This window comes from Amblyomma mixtum, chromosome 5 (assembly GCF_055824585.1).
Source record: "Amblyomma mixtum isolate Tamu chromosome 5, ASM5582458v1, whole genome shotgun sequence".
Taxonomy (NCBI): domain Eukaryota; kingdom Metazoa; phylum Arthropoda; class Arachnida; order Ixodida; family Ixodidae; genus Amblyomma; species Amblyomma mixtum.
Genome location: NC_143016.1, coordinates 149,450,923 through 149,476,717, shown reverse-complemented (window position 1 = coordinate 149,476,717; position 25,795 = coordinate 149,450,923). Strand labels below are relative to the sequence as shown.

Here is a 25,795-nt window from a genome sequence, read left to right as displayed (position 1 = left end):
GTTTATAAACCATATGTGTGCTACATATGAGAACTGCGGCAGTGTGCACAGCACACTGCTCCGCGAGCAAGTATAGCAGGACAGTCATTATTTTTCGTTGTTCAACTGTGCTGGATGCTTATCGTATAACACAAGGTATTACGTCAGGAACCATCAATAAACGGCGTTTGCGGACTGCTTGCCCATGGATATCATTGCACGGTTGGAAAAATGCTTCATAAAAATTGTTATCCATGCAGTTTAAAGCTTTAACACTTCACACGACGCCAGTTCTGTGGTAAAAGTATTTTTCCAGCATCATGCTCAAGCAAAAAAAATGACAGAGAAAAGGCCGCTTGCTAATTTTTCTATCGGCTGCACATGTCACACTTTGGAGCTAAGCTGATGAAAAGCTATCAGATGCCCAACGGACACTCATGCGTTTATAATGTAAAATTTTTACCCTTTTTTGCGAATCTAAGCAATAAAGCGGTTTGCTTGCTTCTTAGAAACGTAACCAAGAAAATAAATATAGTGAGTCGCAAAATAAGAGTTAATTTTCGTATCATAGGCTTTCCGTAGCTTACGTGATTTACATGAAAGCATGACGACGTTGCTTTCGCAACTTTTATTCATAGTGCTTAGTGGACAAAAAACAGCCTCAGTGCTCTAATGAATGCGATTGTTTGGAGGCAGAAAGCGGCGTTTCGAAACAAGTCGTGACCTTCGGTGACACAACATTTAGATTTTTTATGTACGCCTCTATTCGCGATATTATTGGAGTGTTTAGCTATCGGTAACAGCAGATAAACAGCATTGCACGCATTGCAGTCGCTTATAAAGAAAGCGTAAATGCCCTTCAATCACGATTCCAAGTTTCAACAAATTTCATTGGCCTGGCAGTTTGCACTTCACAGGGGCACCTGATGTTGGGGGACGTAATTGGAGGACCCCATTTGATCTCAGACTCCTATTGGACTCAGAAAAAAATCAGAAACAGGAGGAAATACCGGTTACCGAAGGGAAATGTGCCTCCTAGTATGTTCGTGCCCCTAGATGGACAGGTATGAGACTTCGCACTAAACGGTAAATTAACTTCACGCTACATGGCTAGTGGATGTTATAACCTTTTTTAGCGGCGCCTTTCGCACAATTCCGGTCCTTGAACAAGAGGCGCCCGCACACATTGCTACTTGTGAAGTTTTCACAAAAGAATGGTCTTCTCAGCATTGCAATTGGAAGTACAGTCGTTTGTTTCCTGTCGAAGAGAGGCGGAGGAATAACCGAGGTACTTTTACCCGTATTGGCATCAGCTACACAGATAATGCGACAATATAAGCAATGAGTTCGTTCACATCATCATCATCACCAGCCTGACTATGCCCACTGCAGGGCAAGGGCCTCTGCCATGCCTCTCCAATTAACCCTGTCCTTCGCCAGTTGCGGCGACCGTATCCCCGGTAACTTCTTTTAATCTCCTCCGCCCACCTAACTTTCTGCTACCTCATGAATCGCTTGCCTTCTTTAGGAATCCACTCCGTTACACTGAAGCTCCAGCTGTTATGTTGCCTTCGCATTACATGCCCTGCCAAAGCTTACAAAGCTCGACATAACAAACCTCAAACTACAACGCACCCCCCGAACCGTCCTCTTCTTTTTTTTTATTGTCGTTTACGCTTCCCTGCTTTCCCCTTTCGCTCAGCACCTCCTGCTACTATTTCTCTGGAACCCTTGACTGTGCGATGTCAGTGCACGTAAAAGAACCCCAGGTGGTCGAAATTTCCGGAGCCCTCCACTACGTCTCTCATACCCTTAGTCGCTTTGGGACGTTAAACCCCATAAACCAACCAATCAACCTTTTTCTCCACCCTATGGCCAACGTGAGCCACAATATTGTGCTGGGCCTCGCGCAGCCCGCCATAATTGTAGAAAGGTCCGGCCAAGTGATTTCACGGCGCCATCACAAATTGCCACTGAATTTTGAGCGGTAGCTGGCAGTTAAAGATTGGTCGCGAGAATTTGCTCGGGAAGAACAACCTGGTTCTGACAAGCTCCACCGATCGCTTAACCGCTTCACCACTGCACCAGCATTAGGATGGGTGCTCCCAGGTATCAATGAATTGAAGGTATAGAATGACCATTTTTGTACTATCGCGCTCAATATGAGTTGCAACGCGCGGTCATCGACCGGGGCTCGTTCCGTGGTGTGCCTCCTCCAAACAGTCGCTCGGAATTCAGGGAGAAACTTTTTCCTGAGCGGGGGAGCTGTTGTTTCCTGGAACAGCAGTTTTTCACAGAATTCCGATCGACTGTTTGGAGGAGGCACACCACGGAATGAGCCCCGGTCGATGACCGCGCGTTGCAACTAATATTGAGCGCGATAGTACATATGGCAGTTAGTTAGCGCGTTATAAACTTACGGCGGAGCTTACGTTCCTTCACAGTTTTTTTTTTTAGGTCAAAGGAGCCAGTCATACCCTGCCGCCTTTCACAGCTTGCCATACGTGGACACAGAGCCTTTAGGCTATGTTCCTTATTTCTCCATTTTCACCGCCCCCAGGATTCGTTTCTGCTGAGCTGGTGTATTTTTTAACAGTTTCGCAGGTCAACGGGTTAATCCTCTTCAGCAGCCATGCTAGATGGACAGGATTTCTTAGCTTATGCGTCCATTCCTGACTCTCTACCCACTTCACACAATCCTCCCCCTCAACGGGGCTTCCTATTTGGAATGTAGGCCCTACTGAAACCCCGTCAGTGACAAACACTTTGCCCAGACGAAGATAATTTTTCTTGTCGAAACGTTCGCAAGCTCCGTGAGGCTTCCCCTGCCTCGTTGAGGTTGTGTTGTCAAGAAACCCGCCTGCCTGCCCACTCTCTACCAAGGCAAGTAAAAACATACAGAACTACGTATAGACAATTGATTCAAAACAGGTTGTGAAGGCTGCTTTATTGGCTAGACAGTCAGAGCGTTAATCTCAATGCAATTCGCTTTAACACACTACGTCCCATTATCAGCAACTCCAGCAACAGTGTCATCCAGGGACAATGTGCTGTGTTTTGATCGGTATGCTTTCCTGTTAATGTTTTCTGCATAATATGCGAATACTGTTGTGTATTCTTGTTTCCTGCAATATGGATATGCGTCATTGTTTGCATTTTTCTTTTACACAATGTGCCTACATGTATTCTTTGTAATGACTCGCTGTTTTTTGCCTGCGTAGCTATTTCGCCAGTGCTGCGTCATGCGACTACGAGAGCCTCAGACTTTTGTCAAGGTGTCCTCGAGGCAAGGTGTCCTCGCGTTTCCAGTGTCATATAAACGCAGGGATAATCCTGCCCGCGTATTAACCCCACCAACAGCTTTAAACTGCAAGCTAAAGGGACTATTTTCCCTTTTTTTGTTTTGCATCATGGAACTTTAGTAAATTGTGTCGAACGCCACTGCCGCACTAGGACTAAAAAACTACTTCTATATGGGAATAGGGGGCCTCAAAACGCCCACTAAGAATGCAAAAGAGATCGCCTTTTTTTACAGTCAATGCGCGCTTCAGTTCTGACCATGAGCGGTCGGTGCGACGCGAGATAAATGAGTTTAAATTTATCGCCCGTTACAATCAGGCAGGCGAAGGCAGGCGTTTAGAGGCTCCACATCAGTTTTTTCAGTGCTAACGTCCTAAAAACATCGAGGGGGGGGGGGGGGGGAAGAGAGAGTTGGGCGCTAGAGGAAGCGAGCTTGTGTACCTTCACTAGAGGCTCCATGAACCGGTTGTGGAAGGATTTAAGAGCGGCACTGGCATTGTTGAAAACTTTCTCCAATTGCTGCGGCGGAGTTTTTCATCTGGGAATGAGCGCAATTATTTTCCATTTTCCAGCCAACTTCTTCAGACCTTACGAGTTCTTCTGGACCCAGTATTCTTCTGCTAAAGTAACCGAAATCGGCAGCTGTTTTAGTGCCCAGTACAAAAACGGGAGCCAGGTAAAGTGTGTCTTCGAATTAATATATTGAATTGTGAAATCTATCACTGCGTATCGGCAAAATCGGAATCCAGTTTTCCAAGCTTTCTACACTGTGTACGCTTGGAAAACAGCAGTGAACTACATGTAGGTGGGAATTTGACTTGTTGATAGGGAGCCTAATCCCTCTTTTCATACAATTATAAGCAGGTAATTACAAATAAAAATAAATACAATGACTCTTCTTCCGCGGAGTTAGACTGCCAATATACTGGGATATACCTTTATAGCTGTATTATTTCAGCTTAGCGTATTAGCTCTTGAGTTGTATTCTTACTACCAAGAAAGTACTGTACAAGCTGTGCAAACTTTCTGCGAATCTTGCTTACTGTTATTGAAATGTGAGACGTGGGATGTTAAATAAGAGGTTCATCACTGGTACCTGCCTTGAGTGCTGGTGCTTTCATCTGCAAAACATGGCGCATGCAGGTACACCGATGCAGGCCACTTTGCATCCCACCCGCGCTTTTCACCACCCAATGTGTGTTTACCGTAAAATTTGCACACAGTAGGTTGCAATAATTAGTAGGTGAAGTGTACGTACAAATAATTTCCCTCAGTAGGACTATAACATAAAAATATATTTTTCCTCTCTTTACTAATGATGAATAAAATAGAATCAAATAAGACTGAACTTTTGGATAAACTTACAGGTGTAAGAACTTTCGGTCCGAACAGCCCATATCATCCGAGCTCAAACTGTGACTAAAAGAAAAAAATGGCCTAAATACATTACTATCCAGTTTTCCTTTTCCGTAAAAATCTATTCTATGGATCGGTCTCAATATCTTTGTTTTTACACAGAACATAAACATAATTGGTGTCAAAATGGCATTGAAAGGTTTTGCCGCAGCTGAGTTTAAACTCGTGACGCTTAAATGGAGGACTGTGTCATCCCTGTTTTGAAGTTAATGGCTGCGTAGCGTGGCTTCTGCCATTCAATTCCTGGAGTGTGTCTCGACGCACCGCAGTCTACTTGCGAAATCGGCTGGTGATGGCGACATCTGTAAAACAATCTTTTACCTTCTGTTGGTTATAAAAGCTCTGTTAACAGTCAAAGCTCCGCCCTTATCCTTAGAGTGCGGTAATCTATGGACTCAGGCCAACCTCAGTTTATCAAGCAGTAGCATGATCTCTCATAATATATGCATTTAAGGCAAACATTTTTCGGAACCTAACTTCCGCATGACCTGTGGGTAAGAAGCACCTCTGTTTTCCATAGCAAGGCACCTTCAACTGCTCGCCCGAAACCTGACTGTAACGTCGTGGTCTGCCCCTGGAGGTTGGTCACCCCGCTCGCATCACTTCAACCTCTTGCTCCAACATCACATACCATTCGGCCTCCCCCGCGGTGATACTACGCTGTTGTGCCGCCTGTGGCTGGGAGTGGCGTTCACAAACGCCTATTCCCATCTGATCACAATGGCTGACTCTCCTGCGTGTGACCAGTGCGGTTGTGACGAAACGATCAGCCACCTCCTCTGTGACTGCCCTCGTTTTGAGCGAGAGCGCGGTGTCCTAAGTGTTTCTCTGCTCCGCTTGGACTCGCGTCCTTTAACAGAGTCTAACGTTCTGGGGCCTTGGGCTCAACCTTCCAGACAACGGAAAGCGGTGAAAGCGCTCCTGACTTTCTTAAGGGACTCGGGGTTGCATTCCCGCCTATAATCTTTAAGTTTTCAGTGCGCGCCCTCTGTCCCTGTGACATGGTGGTCGCTGGACACTTAGAAAACTCATTTCCTTGCCGCTCTTTTTCCTTTTTTCCCCTTTGTTCCCCTCCCCAAGTGTAGGGTAGCCAACTGGGCATCGCCTGGTTAACCTCCCTGCCTTTCCGTCCTTTTCTCTCTCTCTCTCTCTAAACTGCTCGCTGTTTTCAAAGTGTGCAGCTTAATAGCTGCTCAGTTCTTAAACTAAGAACGTATTCATCGACGCCTACATTACTCACAGTTTATTTTTCAATTGTAATCAAACGGAATTACAGGAAAATGAACAAAAAATTCTTTTTTTTTCATTTTTCTTGCGTTAAGACAATATAGATGCTCTTAATTTTTACCTTTTTTGAGTGTTTGAAGTGACCGCATAAATGTTCGAAACATCTACTAAACGATCGTGGAAAAAGTTTTGTACCTCTCTCAAGCAACTGAGCCTCACAGTAAAAAGTTGGCCTTGTTTACTAATTTTCAAGCAATATGCTATAAACAGCTTGTCACGAATGTCCGTATAAATGCTTTACATTGCTGGCACTATTCCTGCAGAACGCCACAAATCTTCCACAAATCGAAGCAAATACCGGAGTCGTCGTGGCGTTCGAGGTACGTGAGGAGCCTTTCTTCATTGCTGATAGAATGTTTTCCTGCTTCTAAGAGCTGCCGCTGTGGCACTCTGGGTATGGCACTCGGCGACTGTCTCAAAAGACGCTCGTTCGATCCCGACCGCGGTGGTAGCATTTAGTTGGAGGCGAGATGCTAGAGGCCCATGTATAGTGCGATGTCAGTGTATGTTAAAAACTACGGGTACTCAAAATCTCCGAAGCCGTTTACTACGGCGTTCCTCTAAATTTAAGGAGCCCTTTACGGCGGCGTCCCTCATATGCTGAGTCGCTTTGGGACGTTACCTCCCCAAACTTAAACTTGATTTAGTCCCCTATGAACGAAAGAATGAACATTTGGTCTATCATTTGTAAGCTTGTATTGGTGTTGCGACCAAGACTGATCTGAGTTTCAGCAGGACTGCTGTGCAAGTTGTATAGCACAAGGGGTGGGTGGGTGTGGATGACGCTGACGACATGATTTCGCAGAGCGAAAATCATACGGCTGTGACTGTTAAAGGGCAAAGGCGAGCGAGGAGAGTGAATTATTAATTGGAACATTGATACTTGCGTACACAAAATAAGGCAATTTCTCGAGAGCAGCATTCGGCGCAGTACTTTGCTCTTAATGTGGTGTTCGCAAGATGGTGTTGCGCACAGACTCTGACGGTGCTCCGAGAATACACTGAACTGAGGTAAGCGCGCAAGAATGCTGCGGATTTCCTGCAAAAGGTGGCGCGTTTGCGCCTACAAACACATGACGGCATAAGAAACCTATCGATTTCGAAACGTTTATGCCGGAGAGATGGTACGGTTTAGGATATTTTAGGCATCAGTCTTCCCACTAGTATATACACATAGCTAGACATTGCAGGGACTGTGAAAAAATGAAAGGTGCGCCTTCCGCTTCTAGATTATGCTCAGATGTTTTACTGGCACAGATACCATCGCGCAAAGAAACAGTTGGAGCTGTAAATTTGGTTTAGGGGGTGGGTTTAACGCCCCTATGAGACTCAGGGTATGAGCGACGCTGCTGTAAAGGCCTCCGGAAATTTCGACCAACCGGCGTTCTTTAACATGCGCTGACATGGCAAAGCACACGGGCGCCTTTTTGTTTCGCCTCCATCGAAATTCTACCGCCGCGCCCGGGTTCGAACTCGCGTCTTCTGGGTCAGCAGCTGAGCGCCCTAACCACACAGCCACCGTGGCGGCCCCTATGTTATTGTGAAAAAAAGCAAAGTATGTGTTAGAGGTCCACCGGTTTTGCTTGTTGGTTGCAAGGAGCCGTTTCTAGAGGCCAGGGTGCGACGACAACGTTACTTTCTTTTTCAGTGGCCTCTGAGCATCTCGTTTTTTAATTATTTTGTATAGTTCGTCACTCATCCTAATGAAATTCATCTGTGAGTTTGCGCACGTCCCATCTACTTGTGTTGTCCTTGTCTCTTAGCGCAGTGCCCCCAGTTCAATATGCACTTCTCATCCAGAACAACCCAAAAATATACTTCGCATTGTACTTATATCGAAACTGGATAGCTTTGTTAGTTTCTTTGTTTCCTGCCGTCAGTGATCATGCAGCAATTCGAGTAACAAACAAGTGCTCCAAACCTGATGCCAGAAAGATTTCGAAAATAACAGCATTTCATGTTGGTTTCTTTTATCATGTAAATTAGGTAACGCTAACTCCATAGGATTTTGCAAAGGAAACCTGGATCTTTGTGCAAAATAAAATACGGGAATATATCCGTTTTCATGCCTTGGTAATCTTTGTATGCAAGCCCATAATTTCTGCGTTACTTAGAAATATCCCAATAGCACGTATAGGAAAAATGAACGAGTACTGCTTGAAGTGACACGTTATAGAAGCACGAAAGCTTGGAATAAGTATCGCCACAAAACAACAACAGTGGTTCTTTTTTTTATAGGCGAGCAAAGCGTTTAATTTCCACGTTAACACGTATATAAGTCCGATTACTCTGAAATACTAATTTCCCCTTTTTTATACCGTTGTCGAACCAAGCTTTAAGACTTGGGAAAGAACGACTGCTAAATTACATTTTTCGTTGTCTGCTTGCTCAAGAGTTGTTTACGCACTTGCCGAATTTATTTTTAGTTTTATTGTAGTTGAATCCCTGACGGTTTAGTGTCATCAAACTTATTTAATCATATCAGTTTAAGTCATCATGCAAAAAACCGTACACAATTTACGTGTCAGAAAATTTACTAGTCTATCTTCCAGTATTTTTTTCACTAAGCGTGCCTTTAAATATTTAATCTGGGCAAAGCCATTCTTGTTTTGATATAACGTTGTTGGATATCACTTACAGGCACCTTTTCTTAACTAATGCAGTGCATATTTCAGCCTCAGGCTGCAATCTCATTTATTATTGTAACATTTTTTTGCCTCCTAACTAGCACTCAGTTCATAAAGGTTTAGTCTTGAAATGGGGCGTCATACCGTTACAATAAGTTATAATAGTGCATTTATTACTCATTGGTATCTATTCAAGGAGAGCCATACGGCCGCAATAGCAGCTATACAGCAGTCACAGAAACTTCATAGTTGAAAAATTGGTCATTCTCAAAAGATCGAACCTGGGACCAGCGCCCATTTGAGCAGTCGCTCTCCATACTAAGCTAATTAGGCTCACTAGCCGATCTTAGAGCGAGCCCGAATTGATCAACAACTCGAACTGCGAACGGAGTTCATACAATACTGAGGGGGATCGCCGAAGGTGAAGTAGCTCTGTAACAAGACAGTCTTTCTTGATCAGCATCCACACAAGCACAGGCATAGAGCTTTGAAGGTTGAAGGTTGAAGTTTATTTTGACAACGATACAGTTGTCAAGGAGGTTGACAAAAAGGCAACAGCATGCCTGACTAGGTGTCAACCTCCTGCAACGTGTGACACATCATACACAGCATGATAAGAAGGAAAGTTTCAATACAAAGAACACAATGTACAAAGAACACAAAGAACACAATCACTAAAGCATGCTCCTGGGCGAGTATGTTTATCGCGGATCAAAGCAACCTAGCGCCTTAAAAGGGAGGGCGAGACAGTCCGTCTTTCTTAGTTCTTTCTTTGTTTCCAACTCAATTTCTAACCGTACGAGTATCGATGAATGAGGAATTACTACGTTTTTAAAACTTGCTCCTGATTAAGGGGATTCCTTCAAACACTAGAGAATGTTAACATTCCAACTGACACCATAATATAAGATTCTGACGAGGTTGGTGGTATGCCCCCGAAAGCGGCCATTTTGAAAGCTGCCAGGTCTACATTGTATACGCATCAGCTTGACGAGATTGTTTACTTCGCGAGAAGAGACGCGAACTCGTGAATGCTATTAATACTGCTTGTTCTTCACTTCTTCTACACTTCACTTTATTCACCTTAAAGACCGCATTCAGGAGGTATTATATAAGGGGTGGGTTATATATGCACCAGCAAGTACAACTCTTGAAATATAAGTATATACAGCCTCTTCTAGGTGCCCCGTGGTTTCAGTTATGTCTCAGAGTATTGTCGTCGGCTTCCTAAGTTTTGTAATATCCACAGAGTATCTTCAATTGACATAGCTCCTCTAACATCCGTCTTTTCGCCGACGTTTCTGTTGCTCATGCAGGTATTGATAGCAACAGCGATGTTCATGCCTTCCAGTGTTACTTTTCAGTGAGACTTGTTGTGCGCCTGTTTCATTTCTCTGAGTGTCGAAAGAATTGGTGAATTAACTTTTTTCATTGCCAGCAGTCTTACCCCCCATATCACTAAGTACTTCTGGCCACTTATTTTCTCGTGTCATCTTGTGTGTGGCATTCACAAATTAAATGATATCTCTTGGTCTCTCCATGTGTTAGGCGCTATTAACGAGGCTAAGTGTGTCTTATATATTCGTTACAACATGACATACAAGATAGCTTCTCCTTCCTTTAACTTTCTTGCCTACATGAAACATTTATTGCTCCAGCGCTGCGTTATACATGCGTAGTTCGGCACCTTCAAATCGCTTATTGGACTAAACGGTAGAGTCGTGGTAATTCAGAAATTATTTTCATTCACTCGGATTACTCCTCCTCTCACCCTCTGTGAATTGAAATCTGAAACCAACCTTCTACCGGGAGATCCGAAGAACTATTTCCGGCTTGTATCCCCTTAGAGATTTAGGAGGACATTGCTGTGAGCCACCTGTTACGACCAGATAAGCCCGAAGGTTTGCAAGAATAACACAGGGTGGTTGATGAAGACACAAAGAGCGGGGCCGCTTTGTTTTTGGCCTTCTTCAGCCGTACTGCACCGATTTGCGGCTCTTCGAGGCTATCTTAGGGATTTTATCGCTCATCTATTGCAGTTATCGATAATACGCTTCACGTCTCGTAGTGCCGCAGTCATGCAATAGCTTTTATTGTCATCACGCAAAATATAAGAACATTTGTACACTGTTTCTTCAACCAGCAATCGCCTATAATGGTCTGCAGGCTGAAATCGGCTTCCACACCAGAACTGTCCTTGTGATGGACACCAGTGAAAAAAAATTCTTTACTTACCTGGGACCTTACTCCTATTGCACTTCTCATTGGAAGAGTTGAGGTGTTCAGTAATTAAAGAAATAAATACTGCTAATATTAATGGGATAGCTTCAGAGATCCCGTTACGAGAAAATCCGGCGTCCGTCCGTGCCACGAAAAATTGGAGGGGACACTTAAGCTCCGCCTTAAGGGTATGACGCGATAGCTTCAGTGGGTCAATTCACGTACGTGCAAGAATTGCAATTCTCTATATTAGATTCACACACCCCTTTCAGTCCTCGCATTCCTCCTGGCACACTGGTGCAGCGGTTAAGTGACGCGCCACTGCACCGGGTAGCAGGAGCTGCCACCGGTGTGCCTTAGATGACCCAGGTTTCTTTTCCCGAGCGACCAATCATTAATTGCCACCATCCACGGTGGATAGTACCCTCACAGTCTGGTGGCCAGGCCGTGATCACACCGCAAGTTCCCGTGCCCTAGGTGGCCCACCTCCCTCCTATGTTGCTTCTGTGGTGATTTTTCCTGGATTTTTTGCTCACGTTCAACAACACCAACGGTGACGCCTGATTTTTTTTAGACACGAACTCTTTAACGCTATAACGTTACAAAGCAGGTTGCAACCTTGACACCATGACCAGTGGCAATGAAATTAATCGAAATCAATTCAATGCTCTTGCCACCTACCCACCGTGGCACTGGTCTTCAGCTTATTGGTCGAGAGCTGGTCAGCGTCCGGAAGAATTGTCGGTGCAAAAATTAGCCTTACGGGAGCTTGAAGAGGAACGTGGGTTGGACCTATTCCAACGGTAGCTGTGTTCGAACCAGCCGCCAGCCATGTCCAGTGGCGCATCACTTAACCGCTGCATCACTGCGCCAGTAGGTGTATGAGGACTCCCCGCGACCTATGAGCCTATGAAGGGGAATGAGTACTTGCGCAGAAAGGATCTCTGCTATTATCGCATTGCACTTTTCAGAGTAGGTTAACCATCCACCTATTTTTTTTTCCTTGCGTGACACTTCCAGTGGCCATTAAATATGCCACGGTGTTGAAAATATTTCTCAGCTATTTTTGCGGCCTGCTGAAAGGACGACACTGTCATTTTGTTACGTAAAAATGCAATACGTAAACTTTATGCACAGCTATAAGAAGTGCCGCAAAAAAAACTCTTGATTAAATTCTTTAAGATGAAAATACAGTGAAGAGCTATGAGCGTAGTGGATGTTTCAATTAAATATTCGCGTGTCTATCCATTTGTTGCAGACATTTCAAGATCGGCTCTTCAGTAAACACTACCTGGAGGTGGACTACACCCTCGAAGGGCTCCCCAACGTCACTGCTGATGAGATGTTTTTCGTCACTTACGCCCAGGTGAGGCGAGCATGTCAGCCCAACCAAAGTTTTGTCTCACTAGCGATTGTCACCGTACTGCCATGCAAATTGCCTCTAAGGTACTAAACATGAAGCTCAAGTAATTTGACCAGCCATGTAAGTTTCTTTAAGCTGTACTCAACATACGCATTTTTTCTACTGATGGTCAGAATTTTTCTTGTCAAAAGGGTCTGAAAAAACTAAGAAGGGCATGTGACTGGGCTAGTTGGGACAGGGTCAATCTAAGCAGTGCACTTCTTGCATATGATCTGGAACAACAACGGGAGCATAATTTCCTTAACGTTTGGCGGTTCTGATGTGAAGATGGCAGCCCAGGCTAGACTGTTTATTTCCAGAAGAGAATGTGCATTCCAGAGAAGACGGATAAGTACTGATGCAGATAGTACAGGCCGTAAGGAAAACGAAAGTGAAACTTCGGCAGCATACAACATCACCTCCAGCTTGAAAAACAACAGGAGAAACACACGTAAAAGAAGAGTAATCACGAAAACCGACACAGTCAGGTCAGCGCTGGAGTCTGTCACGTGGACGACTCTGTCGTACTTCCACGCAGTGCTTGTGTCATGTCGTTTGCCTGAAGAGCAGTTGAACTGCTTGCCTGAACCGCTGGAGGAGGAGAATGTGGCATGGATCTAATTGTTGTTTCGGCTGGTGCTGGTTCAGTGCGATCTGCCGCGACAGTTGGATTTTTCCTTGGCCGAAGTACCCAAGGAAATCTATAGTCAAACCTGTTTTCTGGTACACGAAATAGCATAGGCGCATACCGGCAGCGGCCGACATTTATCAGAAAGGAACTTCGGCAATTCTTTTTGAATACATTGAACGGACCATTTTTGGAAGCGATGCCTTGCTTCCAGCTGCGAAAATCTGCTCCTGAACGAGCTCACCTTCTCAAAATGTAGGTGTCCTTTCACCGCGACTCATGTTACTGTCCTATTTGGAGTACGACTGCTTGGCTTGGTCACTCGCAAACTGGCTTCAGCACAGCGTTAGAGCGTACAGGCGCCCAAATCTTTAGCTGGCGTGCGCGAGCGGCGACTTTTCTGTACGTCAGCGCCGTATGACGGAGCGAAGTTGGAAATAGGATGAGGCTAAGCGCATGGTCACAAAGCACGCTCAGCTGGGGCCGTCGTCTGCTAAGCTGTTCCTTCTTAAGGACGTCACCCCTTATTATCGCGTTTCGACGAGCAGACAGCGTGACTAGGCCAACGGTTTTGCTCGCATTTTACGCTGCGAAGAACAGCGTTGTAGCAACCAAGCGACGAAATAAAACTGAAAGATATGCCGAACACGCCTAATCATGCGATAAGCCGGAGAACATGGGTCGTTATCATTATGAATGGAGAACATGGGTCATTATCGTTATGAAAGGGTTATCACTAGCTGAGGCAACAATCTGCAAATCTTCTTTTGTTTTCCTGATGAGGTAGCGAGGAGCATCTTCGATCCGGCTTTCGTCCCAGTAGGCGCGTATGATTCTGCCCACTGAAGTCCCGGCCACTCCAGTTGCTTTAGCATCTCCTTCTGCGATGAGCCGCCCAAGGACATCCCTATAATTCGGAGTCTTGTCGCTTGACATACACGGAGTGGAATCTTGATAACTGTTCCGAACTGCTGCGAGCACGGCTGCAGAGCAGCTTCACTTCAGTTTCACAGCGGCCTTTTAGTTTCGTCGCCAAGCTGAAGCATAAAGCACGCTGAGTGTTGATAAGCGCCCTTCGTTCAGATGAAAAAGAGCTTTCGCGTCAGCAAGTAACACATGAACGATCCATGTTCTCCGGCTTATCGCATGATTGGGAGTGTTCGGCCTATCTTTCAGTTTTATTTCCTCGCTTGGTTGCTACAACGCTGTTCTTCGGAACGTAAGATGCGAGCAAAACCATTCGTCTACTCACGCTGCTCGTCGAAACGCGATAATAAGGGGTGACGTCCTTAAGAAGGAACAGCCTGGCAGACGACGGGCCCAGCCCAGCGTGCTTTGTGAGCATGCGCTTAGCCTCATCCTGTTTCCAACTTCGCTCCGTCATATGGCGCTGACGTACAGAAAAGTCGCCGCTCGCGCACGCCAGTTAAAGATTTGGGCGCCTGTACGTCCACACCAGAGGGCATTCGAGCAAGAGTGCGTCGTGTTCATGGTTGGCGACCATGAAGGAGCCTTGCAAGTGACACGCGAGTTGCCGCGTGCTGTGTCGACCTAAAAGTCCCGAGACAGTCGACCAAGGAAACTTGCAAGAGGCGTTTTTCCAACCTCGGAGTTTGTATCCAATTTTTGAGCATCTAGTTGAATATTTCGATTCCACCGTTTCTCTGCAGGTAGTATACTGGAGAGCAAGGATGTATAATGTTCCTCTTACGCAAGAATTCTTGGAACATTTGTGTGTGGTCCGTTGTCCGTTTACAATTTCGTGCGGAAAGCCCTCGCGGCTGTGATACCTTCAACGGTAAATCTACACCCGTACGCAACATGTCTCTTCATGCAAACGCAACTTCAGGCCTCTTCAAATGGTAGTCATCTGCATTTTTTTTTATCATAGAAGTGCGTCCTGAGGCATAGTTGAGAAAAGTGGAATAGAATGCAGGAGACATAGAGTTGAAAGAAGGAATGGAGTCCAGTTTCGCTGAGGCAGTCGCAGAGGCTGCCGTTGTAGTGATTGTCTATTGTCCACTTCTTATAATCACATTAGCGATTCCACGCAGGCCTACCTCCGTGAGGAGCCGTTTCCTAACGGAAGCCGTTGCTGGGCGCGTCCACAACTAGTGGAGCACTGCGGTGCAGCGCCGCAGTGAGGGCACCTGTCAGTTGATGGTAGATTTTTTTCACGCCACCGATGACGGACAGATGGGGTTCCAGCCGCCCCTGCCCAAATCCTGCGCACTGATACGTCCTCCTGTCGAGTAAGGCTACAGGGGAGAGGGTGCTAACTTGGAAAAATCAGAGTGCGTGTTCGCTGGAGCAGAACTTGTGAATCGGAAACATGGGACAAGAACGTATCTGGGGGAAGGGGACGGGTCATCTGATGCCCAGTCAAGTGGTCTCAGAATGTCCACCCCGAGCTTCTGCCATGGTCCTTTTGGAAATGTCAGGCGTTGTAAAGGTGCAAACGATAAGCGTACTTTTCAATTGCCTCTCAAATGTGACAGTGGCTTATAACTTCAACTTGTTTGTCCAGCTCAGGCCACTAATAGAGGTCACGCAGCCTTTTCTTAGTTTTTACATTGCCGGGGTAGGTTGTGTGTGCAAAGCTGACAAGCTCCACTTTCAGCCCAACGGGGACCGCAATCTTTTCCCCTCGGAGCAACAAGCCACGTACCTGAGAGAGATCTGGCGAGTTGAACTATGGAAGGACTTCATGGTTTCATGGTGTCCTTCCGGGGCCACCCTGTTGCGACGTATTCCATGACCATTTGCGCTAACTCGTTTGTAACAATAGTAAGCTGTAGCTGCTCCTGTGTCACGCATGATGACAGGACTTAGAATATTCTAGCTTCATCTAAGGTTTGGTTTGAAGCACATTCAATATGTAGGCGTCCAAGTGCATCTGCAATTACATTCTGAGAACCTTTTTGATGCAAGGTGGAAAAATTGTCGTGCAGCACCCAGCAGACCATCCGGATAACCAAAGAGGCCGACGTCCGGTACCAGCCAGGGAAAGCAAGGTTACCAATGCTAGGTGGTGTGTTGGCAGCACAAAATTTCTCCAGAGGTAGACATGCCATTGCTCGCATGCGAAAGACATGCCAAGGCTTCTCGCGCACCATATAATATCTCCATTCTGCTGTGGTCAAACGTGCGTGATGCGAACGCAATTGTGCGCATTTCTTCGTAATTACTTTGTTGAAACAGGACCAAAACCCTTGGGCTAAGGATCCGAAGTGACGATGATATCTAATTCTTGGCTGAACATTTGAATGACAGGAGTAGCTGATAAGGGGGTTTTGGCGAGTTAAAACGTGCGTTCGGCTTCCTCAGTCCAAGCGAATTTTTGATTTGATCGCAGGAGCTTTATCAACGGTTCCACTAAATGAGGATGTCCGGGTATGAGACAGGAGTAGTACTCTCCAAGTCCCAGAAATTAACGGAGCGTTGAAAGGTCATTAGTAGCAGGCGCTTTGACAAAAGCGTCTACATGGGATGGCAATGGAGACAGACCTTGCCCGCAACAACTTGCCCCAAACTACGCAGTTCAGAAACAAAAAAAAAAAAACTGAACTTACTAATTAATCTTCAATCCTGAAGCGCTGAAAGATTCTAAGACCAGTTGCGAATTTTCATTTTGCTTCTCACGTGTCCTTCCCCAGATAATGATGTCGTCCGTGTAACGCGTACACCTTCGCAGTCTTTCAATAACAGCTGCATCATTCTTTGGAAAGCCACAGGAGCAGAGGCGTGACTAAAGCACGCTATTTTTAATCGAAATAACCCATCATGGGTAATGAAGGTTGAGTCGCCACTCTCCTGTGTAAGTTCAACTTGCTGGTAAGCAGACGCCAAGTCAAGTTTTCAAACATACTTCCCACGTGCGAGTTGATCTCCGAGAGAAAACGCTTCGGTGACACCAGCTCTGATGACGTCGTGGAGGTCCACCCACAACCACAACGAGCAATCTCATGCTGATCTGCTCCCCAGAGCACACGTGGGTGACAGCAGGTGTGCAGAGGGCATAAATATGCGCGAAGAATCCTGTAATCCTCTTCGCTCAGGAGAGAGGCTGTAGTACCAGTGTCAGCAATGAGAGAAAAGGGTCTTTGTGCTATCGTAACGGTTACACGATTTTTTTTTTCGTTGGGCCGTCCTGATAGCTGACATGTAAGGTTGTGATGGCGTTGCCCTACTCAGCGTTTTGGCATGGCACTACTCGTTTTCAGTTTCCCTTTTTTTTGCTTGCAGACGCCTCTCCAAAACGCTCAGTCATTCCACTGTTGCGGTCTCGTCTATGCTGGATGCAAAGGAATTAGCGAGTTGTGAAGCTGAACGCAGCAGTAGAAGTTCCCGCGCGAGGGGCTCATTGTCGCTGTTTTCTTTTGATGAACGCGGTTCACTGAAGAGATGACGGTGTATTTTTTATTGCTTTTGTGCTTGCTCGATCTGCTTTCCAATGTCTACTGCACGTTGAAGAGTGAGAGATGATCTGTCTTGCAATAGGTGCCTTCTCATCTTTTGTACCATTTTTCCCTCTAGTAGCTGGTCACGGATCACGCTGTCAGTTGTAGTTGCAAAGTTTCATGCGGCGCAAAGTTCTCGACGATCGTTTACGTAATCTTTAGGTGTCTCACTGGGTAGTTTCTCTGCTCACGGAGCCGGTGACGTTCCACCGGATAATTTCACTCGGTTGCGAAGTAAGCATCCAGACTGTCGACAGCAGCATTGAAGGGATCTTCATCTGGATCTGACGTGAGGCTTGCCCGAGGATCGGTGGTAGTCTCAGATGCAGCACAGCTGTGGTACACACGTTGGCCTTCGACACCGAGGGAGTTCAGAATTGTTGTTTTGCGATGCTTTGGCTGTAGCTCGTTGCCTCCAACGCCTTCGAGAAAGTTCAGGAAGAGCAGCTTCCATAGCTGCCAAGGTACTGCAGGTTGACCTGGCGTAGGCGGGAACGTCGGGGGCGGTGGAAAGGCTCCGAGACTCATGATTCCGAAAGCGCTGTTCTCGGACTGCGAACTACGCTGCAGTCCACGTCGCCATTCTGCGGTATCCGAATGGAGTGATCGAACAGACGAAGACGGCAGATGAAGGCGGACTATTTATTTCCAGCAGAATGTGTGGGTTCTATACAATGGAGAAGTCCTGATGATGATAATACAGGCCGGAAGGAAAACGAAATTGACACTTACATGGTAAAAACAGTGGTCACTGGTATTTGCATCAGCACTGTACTAAAAATGCTGCAATAGGTCATACTGCACGCTAATCGCACAAAGTAGTTAGATGAAAGACTGGAAAAATAAATGCCCGAAGCAAAACAATGTTAAACCTTACCGAAGATTGAAAAAAAACTTCACTAACGAAAGATGGGGCGAATAGCAAAAAGCTGCAGATTAGGAGCTTGCTCCTGATACGAATGAGAACTTTAGGAGGCTTTTATGCCCGCGCAAATTTGTTGTGTGTGTTCCCAGAAGTTATATATATCCTCCGGAATGCAGCCACGTAGCAGTTTTTGCTAACCGACACGCGCCAAGAGTGAGCTGCAATGACGGCGCGCAGCAGTTTCCACGATTGCTTGAAACTGTTTTCCGAGTTTGAGCCATATGAGCTTGAAAGCGTGCTGCTCTGTTTAGCTAAACTCGACCAAGAGCGACGGAGATCCTGGATCGCTTAATGCACTTCTTGCTAGCTGTATCGCCGTGGTGTGGTGTTTGCGGGCGCAGGTCCGACCAATAAAGAGTCAAAGACCACCAGGATGATTTTTTGTCGCCGACGACTGCGTCCCTGCCTGTCCACACAGCGATTTTATAGTGTGACCGGTAAAGCTGTGGACCGCGGTCACTGTTGTTTACGATCAGAGGACTCTCAACGTAAATAAAATGAGCAGTCCTAAAATGCATAGGATGGTCTCTGGGAATTGGAAACCTGGAACATTTTAGCCCTTGGAGAAAGAGTGGTGACTAATAACATCGGGCGCGATTTCTAATTTTCCGTAATTTCCGCTTACATCAACGAATTTCCTATATTAGTACATAGAACAATGTCTGCGTTTTCGCATGACCTCTTAAGTAGTGGGAATTTATGCTCCTGCACCTGAAGAACACACTCTGTACACGTGCCACACTTCCGATTGGGTTAATTCTTGTTGCATACTACAAATGAGCCTCTTGCTCTTTCCTAATTTTTTTTGTCGTCTTATTCATCTCATGCATGACCCGAGGTGGAAGGTTACGTGCCCTAATATACGTGGTCTGAGTGTACGTTTGAGTGCTTCAGTAGACCATCGATCGCAAAGCATCATTCTGTTTTCTCTTTGAAATAATGGTGCATCTCTGAATTTCGCTAAAGCCGCCGGCACTCTCATTGCTAAATAACTAGGAGAAATTTCTTTCGCAATTAGTGTGCACTGTATTCCTATCTTTCCCTTTCTTAATGATCATGGCTGCTTGCGGTCTTGATTGCAGAGCCTTTGTCAACGGCCCGATGTTGATACCAGCAAGATGACAATGACCCCAGAAGAGAGGTGAGCATGATATTATATGCGTACTCTACCGAAGATAAGGACTGGGGAATGAATTTGTATTTTTTTTTAACCATCAAGCTTCATGGCGTTGTAGAGCGCAGTGGAGTAAAAGCGAAAACAGTAAATAGAAGCAGTAATATGCACAGTTAAAAGGAAAATGGTTACAAAATGAGGAGAAATATGAACCCCGCCATGAAATATAAGAGTGAAAAACGGAAAAATATAAGAACGCACTTCAGATAAGCAAGGCAAAAAATTAGCTCAAACGCATAAACCTGTGTAATATACAAGAAAAGGGGAAACAAATTATTTAAAACTGCGGGAGTCAAAGTAAGCAAGATGATGAAAAAATAAGAATAAGGTATAAAGAAAAGTGACAAAACTGCGCAACGGATAAAAAAAAAACTCATGGAAAAAAAAAGCGTCTTTCATGGTCAGAAATCTCATTTCACCAGTCGGAGAAGGCAATTTGATTTACCGTGGATGATTATTTTGACGCTTTTACTCTAATCAATGTTTGCTTTAAGCTTAGGCTTTACACTACATAAGCTTTCTGTAGGATGAACGTAAGTGGGGTGGTTCGAGGGTGGTGGGGGGCCTGAGTGCTGCCCCTTGTCTAAGGGAATGCGGTGAGGATTTGGCTGGTAGGTGATGCTTTCGGAAGATGGCAGCTTCACTCTCTGGGGACACACACAGACAGACGCCTGCCTTAACGCACTGTGAGACTGGTACCGCTAATGCACTGCGACGAAGAAAATCTGGAAAAGCTGTCATAGGGAGCAAACTCATGGGGGCCATCACACCATCCTTTAAAGCAATGTAAAAGCACCACAGCCGCTTCTTGGGCGCCCGTGACCGCTTCTTTGCGCCTCATAGAGGAAGTTGGCCAGGGCGCGAATCTGCTCCGCCGCGGCTGATGCGCGTCCGCTGATCAACCGCAGTTAGGGAACGAGATTTGGGGAGCTCGTATGCGTCATAAGAAGCGTTAGCCTTGACACAATACTGCCTCAAGTAAGGTGATATGCGAAGCTGTTCGACTTCGCTCTCAAACGTGACATTATTGCCAGATGAACGCAGCAAATAATATTCGGAAATACTGAAACCGCAAGAGGAGAGCACGCGGCATGACTCTCCGCTTAGCTGAGCTAGCTGGGTCGGCGAATCCGCCGAATACTAAACGTGTGCTCAGGCATGAAGAGCACCCGCAAATTAAGCACCAATGGAAACACTGCCCCTGGGACAGCTTTTCGTTCAATTTTTGCACTTAAGCAGTACCTTAGCCGATGCAGTACTAGTTCATCTTTTTATTCCAAAGTGAACCAGTGGGCCAGAATATCAAAACAAGAAGGAAGTAATACACTGAAAGATTGTACAAAACGTTTGGAGAAGGTTTTTATTTGTTTGCAATTGCTACCTATGTCTCCTTCAGTGAACCGCTTGTCAGATACTAATTTTAAAGGAAAGCTATTTCACGTGCCTGTCGGTGCGAGTGTCTGCGGAAACCTGCTTAAGATATCTGATTTCATTTGTGTTGTCATGGTTAAGTCCTGATGATAAATCAGTATGTCCCATATGAAAAAAACGATAAAACACGACGAACTGCTGGGAAAGTTGGCTGCACATGATTCGCTTCACCACAGCGCAGAAAGAAAACAAACACGGATGTACAGAAAGACACGAAAAAAGTGGGCAATAACGCTGTAACAACGCCAAATAAGAAGCATAGCTTTGTGGTGCCATGTATGTTTTTGTGGTCACTGTGGTAAAAACAAAAAAAAAAACCCATCGAACAGATAATGAAAACGATGCTCGATTTGTGAGAAAACACAGCTCAGCTTTTTGTGCCCAAGGAAGAGCTTTGGATAAATCAGTTCAGAGTTTTTATTCTTACCTTGGATTTCTATGAGGAAACAGCCCTTTGGCCATTTATTTATTATTCAAAATGCGTTCCAGCCCAGACAGCACAGATTAAAAGGAGAGCGACGACGCACCTACAGGAGGGACAAATGCCAAAATACTTCGCGAGATTAAAGGCAAGAGCATCAACACGAAAGCTTAGCGCAGGGCAAAATTCCAAAATAAATAACGCCTTAAAGGATTAATGAAAACGGAATGAAAATTGCCAAAGCAGTATCATTAAATGATAACCAGCTCAGGCTCGTTTATTGTGACCGGTGCTTCTCCAAAATTAACATCATCATAGGTTTTGTTAAGGCCGCACTAAGTCGATGATATTGATTTCCAAACAGCTCTAGCCTGCGCGAGCCGCATTCCCCTTATCTCTATATTTCTTGTAGCCTTACTTTTTCACCTGACTATCCGCTACCCATGTGCCTGCATTTCCCCATCAGCGGCAAACACTCTATTACTGTAACAGCGTACTGGTTATGCATTGTTCACATTATATGACGTGTCGAAGACCACTTCCTCTTATTGGATGCAGTGATTCGACAATAACCTCCTCAATTATTGCGGTGCTCTTTTTTGGTAAGCTTGCTGTACAGAATGTGATAACTAAGGCGTGCATCAACTAGAGTTTGTGCCATTCGGTGGCCGTGTGCTGCTTCCACTGCACATCCTCTGCTCGACATCGCCGAACAGAGGCTGTGCGCCGACCGCCGGCGGCGGGTGCCGCCCCTTTCCCGAACAACGTAAACGCCCCTAGCTGCGGCCTACTATCCTGCGCCATGAATTGGCTCCCCCGCGCTCCCTTCTTTGTTCCTCTTCAATCGGAGCGGCCAATCGGTTGTGTTGGCGCGCCTCTTCTCCGCAACTGGAAAAGCTAACTCTCCTGCCGAAGGAAAGCTGTACCGCTAAGGCCTTCCTTATCTCCTCGCCACCATTCCGTGATTCTACACCGGCACACGCTGTGAATTGCAACGAGGAATGCTGCTGTAAATGGCTAAGCCATAGCTGTAACAGCTTTCGCTGTCAAACAGCTAGGAGTGTAGAAACAAAAGCTCTGAGCGTCGACTAGTGTAAAATAGATGGCTATCCTTATATAGGAGTGAGTGTAACAGAACAAGGTGGTTTCGCTCCCGTAATTACTAGAGCACCATGCCCTTCTTCATACTTCGGTACGAAAGGTATTCGAGAGAAATACGCACGGTGAGAAATAGAGAAGCAGACATTACAGATTTTTTTCGATCTTTGCTATCTTGATCAGGGGTGAGTGGCACCAGCCCTGGCGGCTTTGCGTGTCTCCACTATTAGCATATGATGATTCCGTGCTTCGAGGTAGAGGTCGCTCTGTAACCATACCAGGATATATTTCAGTGAAACATGAGATCAAAAACGTGTTTGACAAAAGTTATATTACCAGAAGGTTTACTTACAAAAGGTAGGGGCTCAGCCGAAGACATAGTAGCAAGGGGCGCCCAGCATGATAACTGCTCCTCCTGTACCTCTTTTTCTGCTGTTATCGTTGTGACACTAGCCGCTGGTGGCAAAATGACCTCCCCAATGCTAAGCTAGAAGCTGATCACCTCCGTGTTATGTCTGGTGACGGAGAGCATGAACAACGTGCGGCGACTGGACAATGACGAAGAATTCAGCGGACAATTCTGTACGATTATCGGGAACACGATAAAGCACGCAGAAATTAGTTTACATGGAAAGTAGTTTTAAACTGAGTCCTACTAAACGAGATGGACGCCCATGAGGAGGAGTGGCCCTGAAGGGATGTGGAAATCTCTGCACCGGCAGTGGTTGGCTCTCGACGCAGAGAGGCGGGCGCGAGCCAGTTGGGGCACCAGTTGGGCTTGTGCGATGACATCACGCGCATACTGGGTGGCTGAGGAGGCTGCAGGGGTATGAATTTTTCCAGGCTCAAGTGCAACGTACCCTTCAGGAGAAAGAGTAATACCACAAAACGATAGTGGTGTCGCGGCGGGAAGAACTGTAGGCTAACGTAAAAGAATCTTCATCGAGCACTGTAGAAAACACTGTCGTCATTATATGACGGTGGTCAGTGATCAGCCGAGGCGTTAAAGAAAAATTATGTACCCCACACCTAACGTAATGGGTCATTGGTGAGGCCACTGCGGTGCACAAATAAAATGAATAAATGCAAGGCGGCCACTGCAGAATCAAGGTGTAGAAGAGCGTAATGTGAAAATATTAGAAGCTATATATAACGACTGCACAGCTACCATAGCCCTACATATAGTAAGCAATAAAATTCAAAAAAGAAAGGGTGCCAGGAGGCGAGCACAATCTCGCCAATGCTATTCACCGCCTCTTTACAGGAGGTATTCCGAAGCCTGAATCGGGAAAAGTTGGGCATCAGAGTTAGTGGAGAATACCTTAGTAATCTGCGATTCTCTGATGATATTACTTTGCTAAGTCACTCAGGACATGAACTGCAAAGCATGATGAGTAAGCTAGACAGGAAGAGCAGAACGGTGGGTCTGCAGAAAACTGCAGAAAACATGCAGAAAACTAAAGTAGTGCTCAACAGTGTAACAAGGGAAAAACAATTTGCAATTGGTAGCGAGGAGCTTGAAGTAGTAAGGGAATATGTCTACTTCAGGCAGGTAGTTACCGCTGATCCGGATCATGATAGGGGAATAACTAGAAGAATAAGAATGGGGTGAAGCGGATATGGCTGGGTCTCTCAGATCATGATTCGCACTTTACCAATATTCCTCAAGAGAAAAGAATACAACAACTACATCATACCGGTGACCACCTATGGAGCAGAAACGTGAAAGCTAACGAAGGTTCAGCTTAAGTTAAGGACAACGCAGCGAGCTATGGAAGAAAAATGTTAAGTGCAGCGTTAAGAGATCGGAAGCGCACGGAGTGGGCGAGGGAACAAACGCAGTTTAATGACATCCTATTCGATATCAAGAGGATGAAATGGACTTGGGTAGGGCATGTAAAGCGAAGGCCAGATGACCTCTTGTCCTGAAAGGTAACGGAATGGATTCCAAGAGAAGACAAACGTTGCTGGGAGCGGCAGACAGTTAGCTGGGCGGATGAGATTAAGAAGTTTGCGGGGATACTGTGGCCGCAACTGGCAAATGACAGGGTTCATTTTAGAGACATTTGTGAGGTCTTCGTCCTGAAGTGGGTGTAGTCTAGCTAATTACGATGATGATGATGATGATGATGATGATGGTGAAATATAAGGCTACTGCGACTATGAAGTATGGTCTGCTTGCGGAAGTTGCAATACGGGCAGAGGAATGAATGAATAAGAAACGGCATGCTTTTACTCAGCTCACCCAGGTTATACGGAGCGAAAGGGCTCCGAACCAGTGGCCGATGTCGAGCAGACACGTTGGCAGAATCCGCTGCCCTTTTCCGCTTGAGATGCTCTTGTTGCCTGCACCGCTACTTGTTCAGACGTACCTCCCGTTCTTCATCGGCTTCATCAACTAGCCGAGCCCGCTTTCGCCACTTATCTGTAGCTAACGCGGCTTCGTGACGCTCTCTGTCGTAAGCGTTTCTGGAAGCCGCCCGGCGCCTCCAGTGCTCAGCCGAACAACTCGTCCGGATGAGCGGTTCTGGCTCCATATGCCGGAGGTGTCTAGGCGGCGAGCACTGGCCTTTTTCAGCAAGAGCGAGTCTAACACAACTGCCGAGACCGAGCGGTCAGAGCAGCTGTTGGCGCAGCGGCGAAATGAGCGGTGACAGCTGCGACAAATCATGTGGTATGACGTCACAGCCACACCTCCGGCGCGCCTCCAGTTAGAGGTCAAACGCAGGCCTATTTTCACCTTCAGGTCTGCATGCCAGATGTGGAGCTTTTCGCTCCGAAACTTTGTTGACTTTCCAGGATCGCACTGGTTTGAGCTGCCAGTCGGGCACCCGTCAGGAGCTTGCGCTCTTCAGAGAGACGCTCCCACACCGCTTCCCACTCCGTTTGGCTGAGTGGTCTAGTGTTATGTTTCTATAAATGTTCTCTTCAGTTACATTTCTTCTGAATCATGTCGGAGACTTCTTCGAATGCGAATAGTTGGGTACTTGTTCCTTAGCGTCAGTGCAGCTGGTAGCCATGGTATTGAGCTGTTTTACTTAATCTGTACCAGTTCCTGAACATACCATTTGACAATGTACTGAAGATTACAGCGTTCACCTCTTATTTTATTTCTGCACGCAGGGTGAACGTGCCTCTGATGAACTCCGCAGAGTTTTCAACTGCATTCAAGTGCAAAGCGGGAAGTCCCATGAACCCGGCTAAAAAGTGCAATTTCTGGGATTAGGCACCCGTTCTGGCTTGATGTGCAAGGCAGTGCAACATCCAACATAGCTCTGCTTTACTGAGTGCCTGTATTTCCATCCGTGTTCTTCAACGCCGGAGACAAGGAGACGATCAAAAAAGCGTAGAGTGTAGTGAACGAGTATTAAAAGCATAACGATGTGCCTTTGTCGTCGTCCCAGCAACCACCCTGTCGAACGAGCAA

The 25,795-nt window shown here is 46.0% G+C and overlaps 1 protein-coding gene across 1 annotated transcript in view; it reads left to right on the top strand.

Moving 5' to 3' along the window:
• Positions 1 to 25,594, top strand: part of LOC149344130 (neprilysin-2-like) — a 195,513-nt gene extending 169,919 nt beyond the window's left edge. The window contains exons 27-31 of the mRNA XM_089547153.1: positions 3,852 to 3,955; positions 6,246 to 6,302; positions 12,088 to 12,195; positions 19,327 to 19,385; positions 25,492 to 25,594. Coding sequence (XP_089403279.1) covers positions 3,852 to 3,955; positions 6,246 to 6,302; positions 12,088 to 12,195; positions 19,327 to 19,385; positions 25,492 to 25,594 — 431 coding nt within the window. The remainder of the gene's footprint in view (positions 1 to 3,851; positions 3,956 to 6,245; positions 6,303 to 12,087; positions 12,196 to 19,326; positions 19,386 to 25,491) is intronic.
• The last annotated feature ends 201 nt before the right edge of the window (positions 25,595 to 25,795 follow it).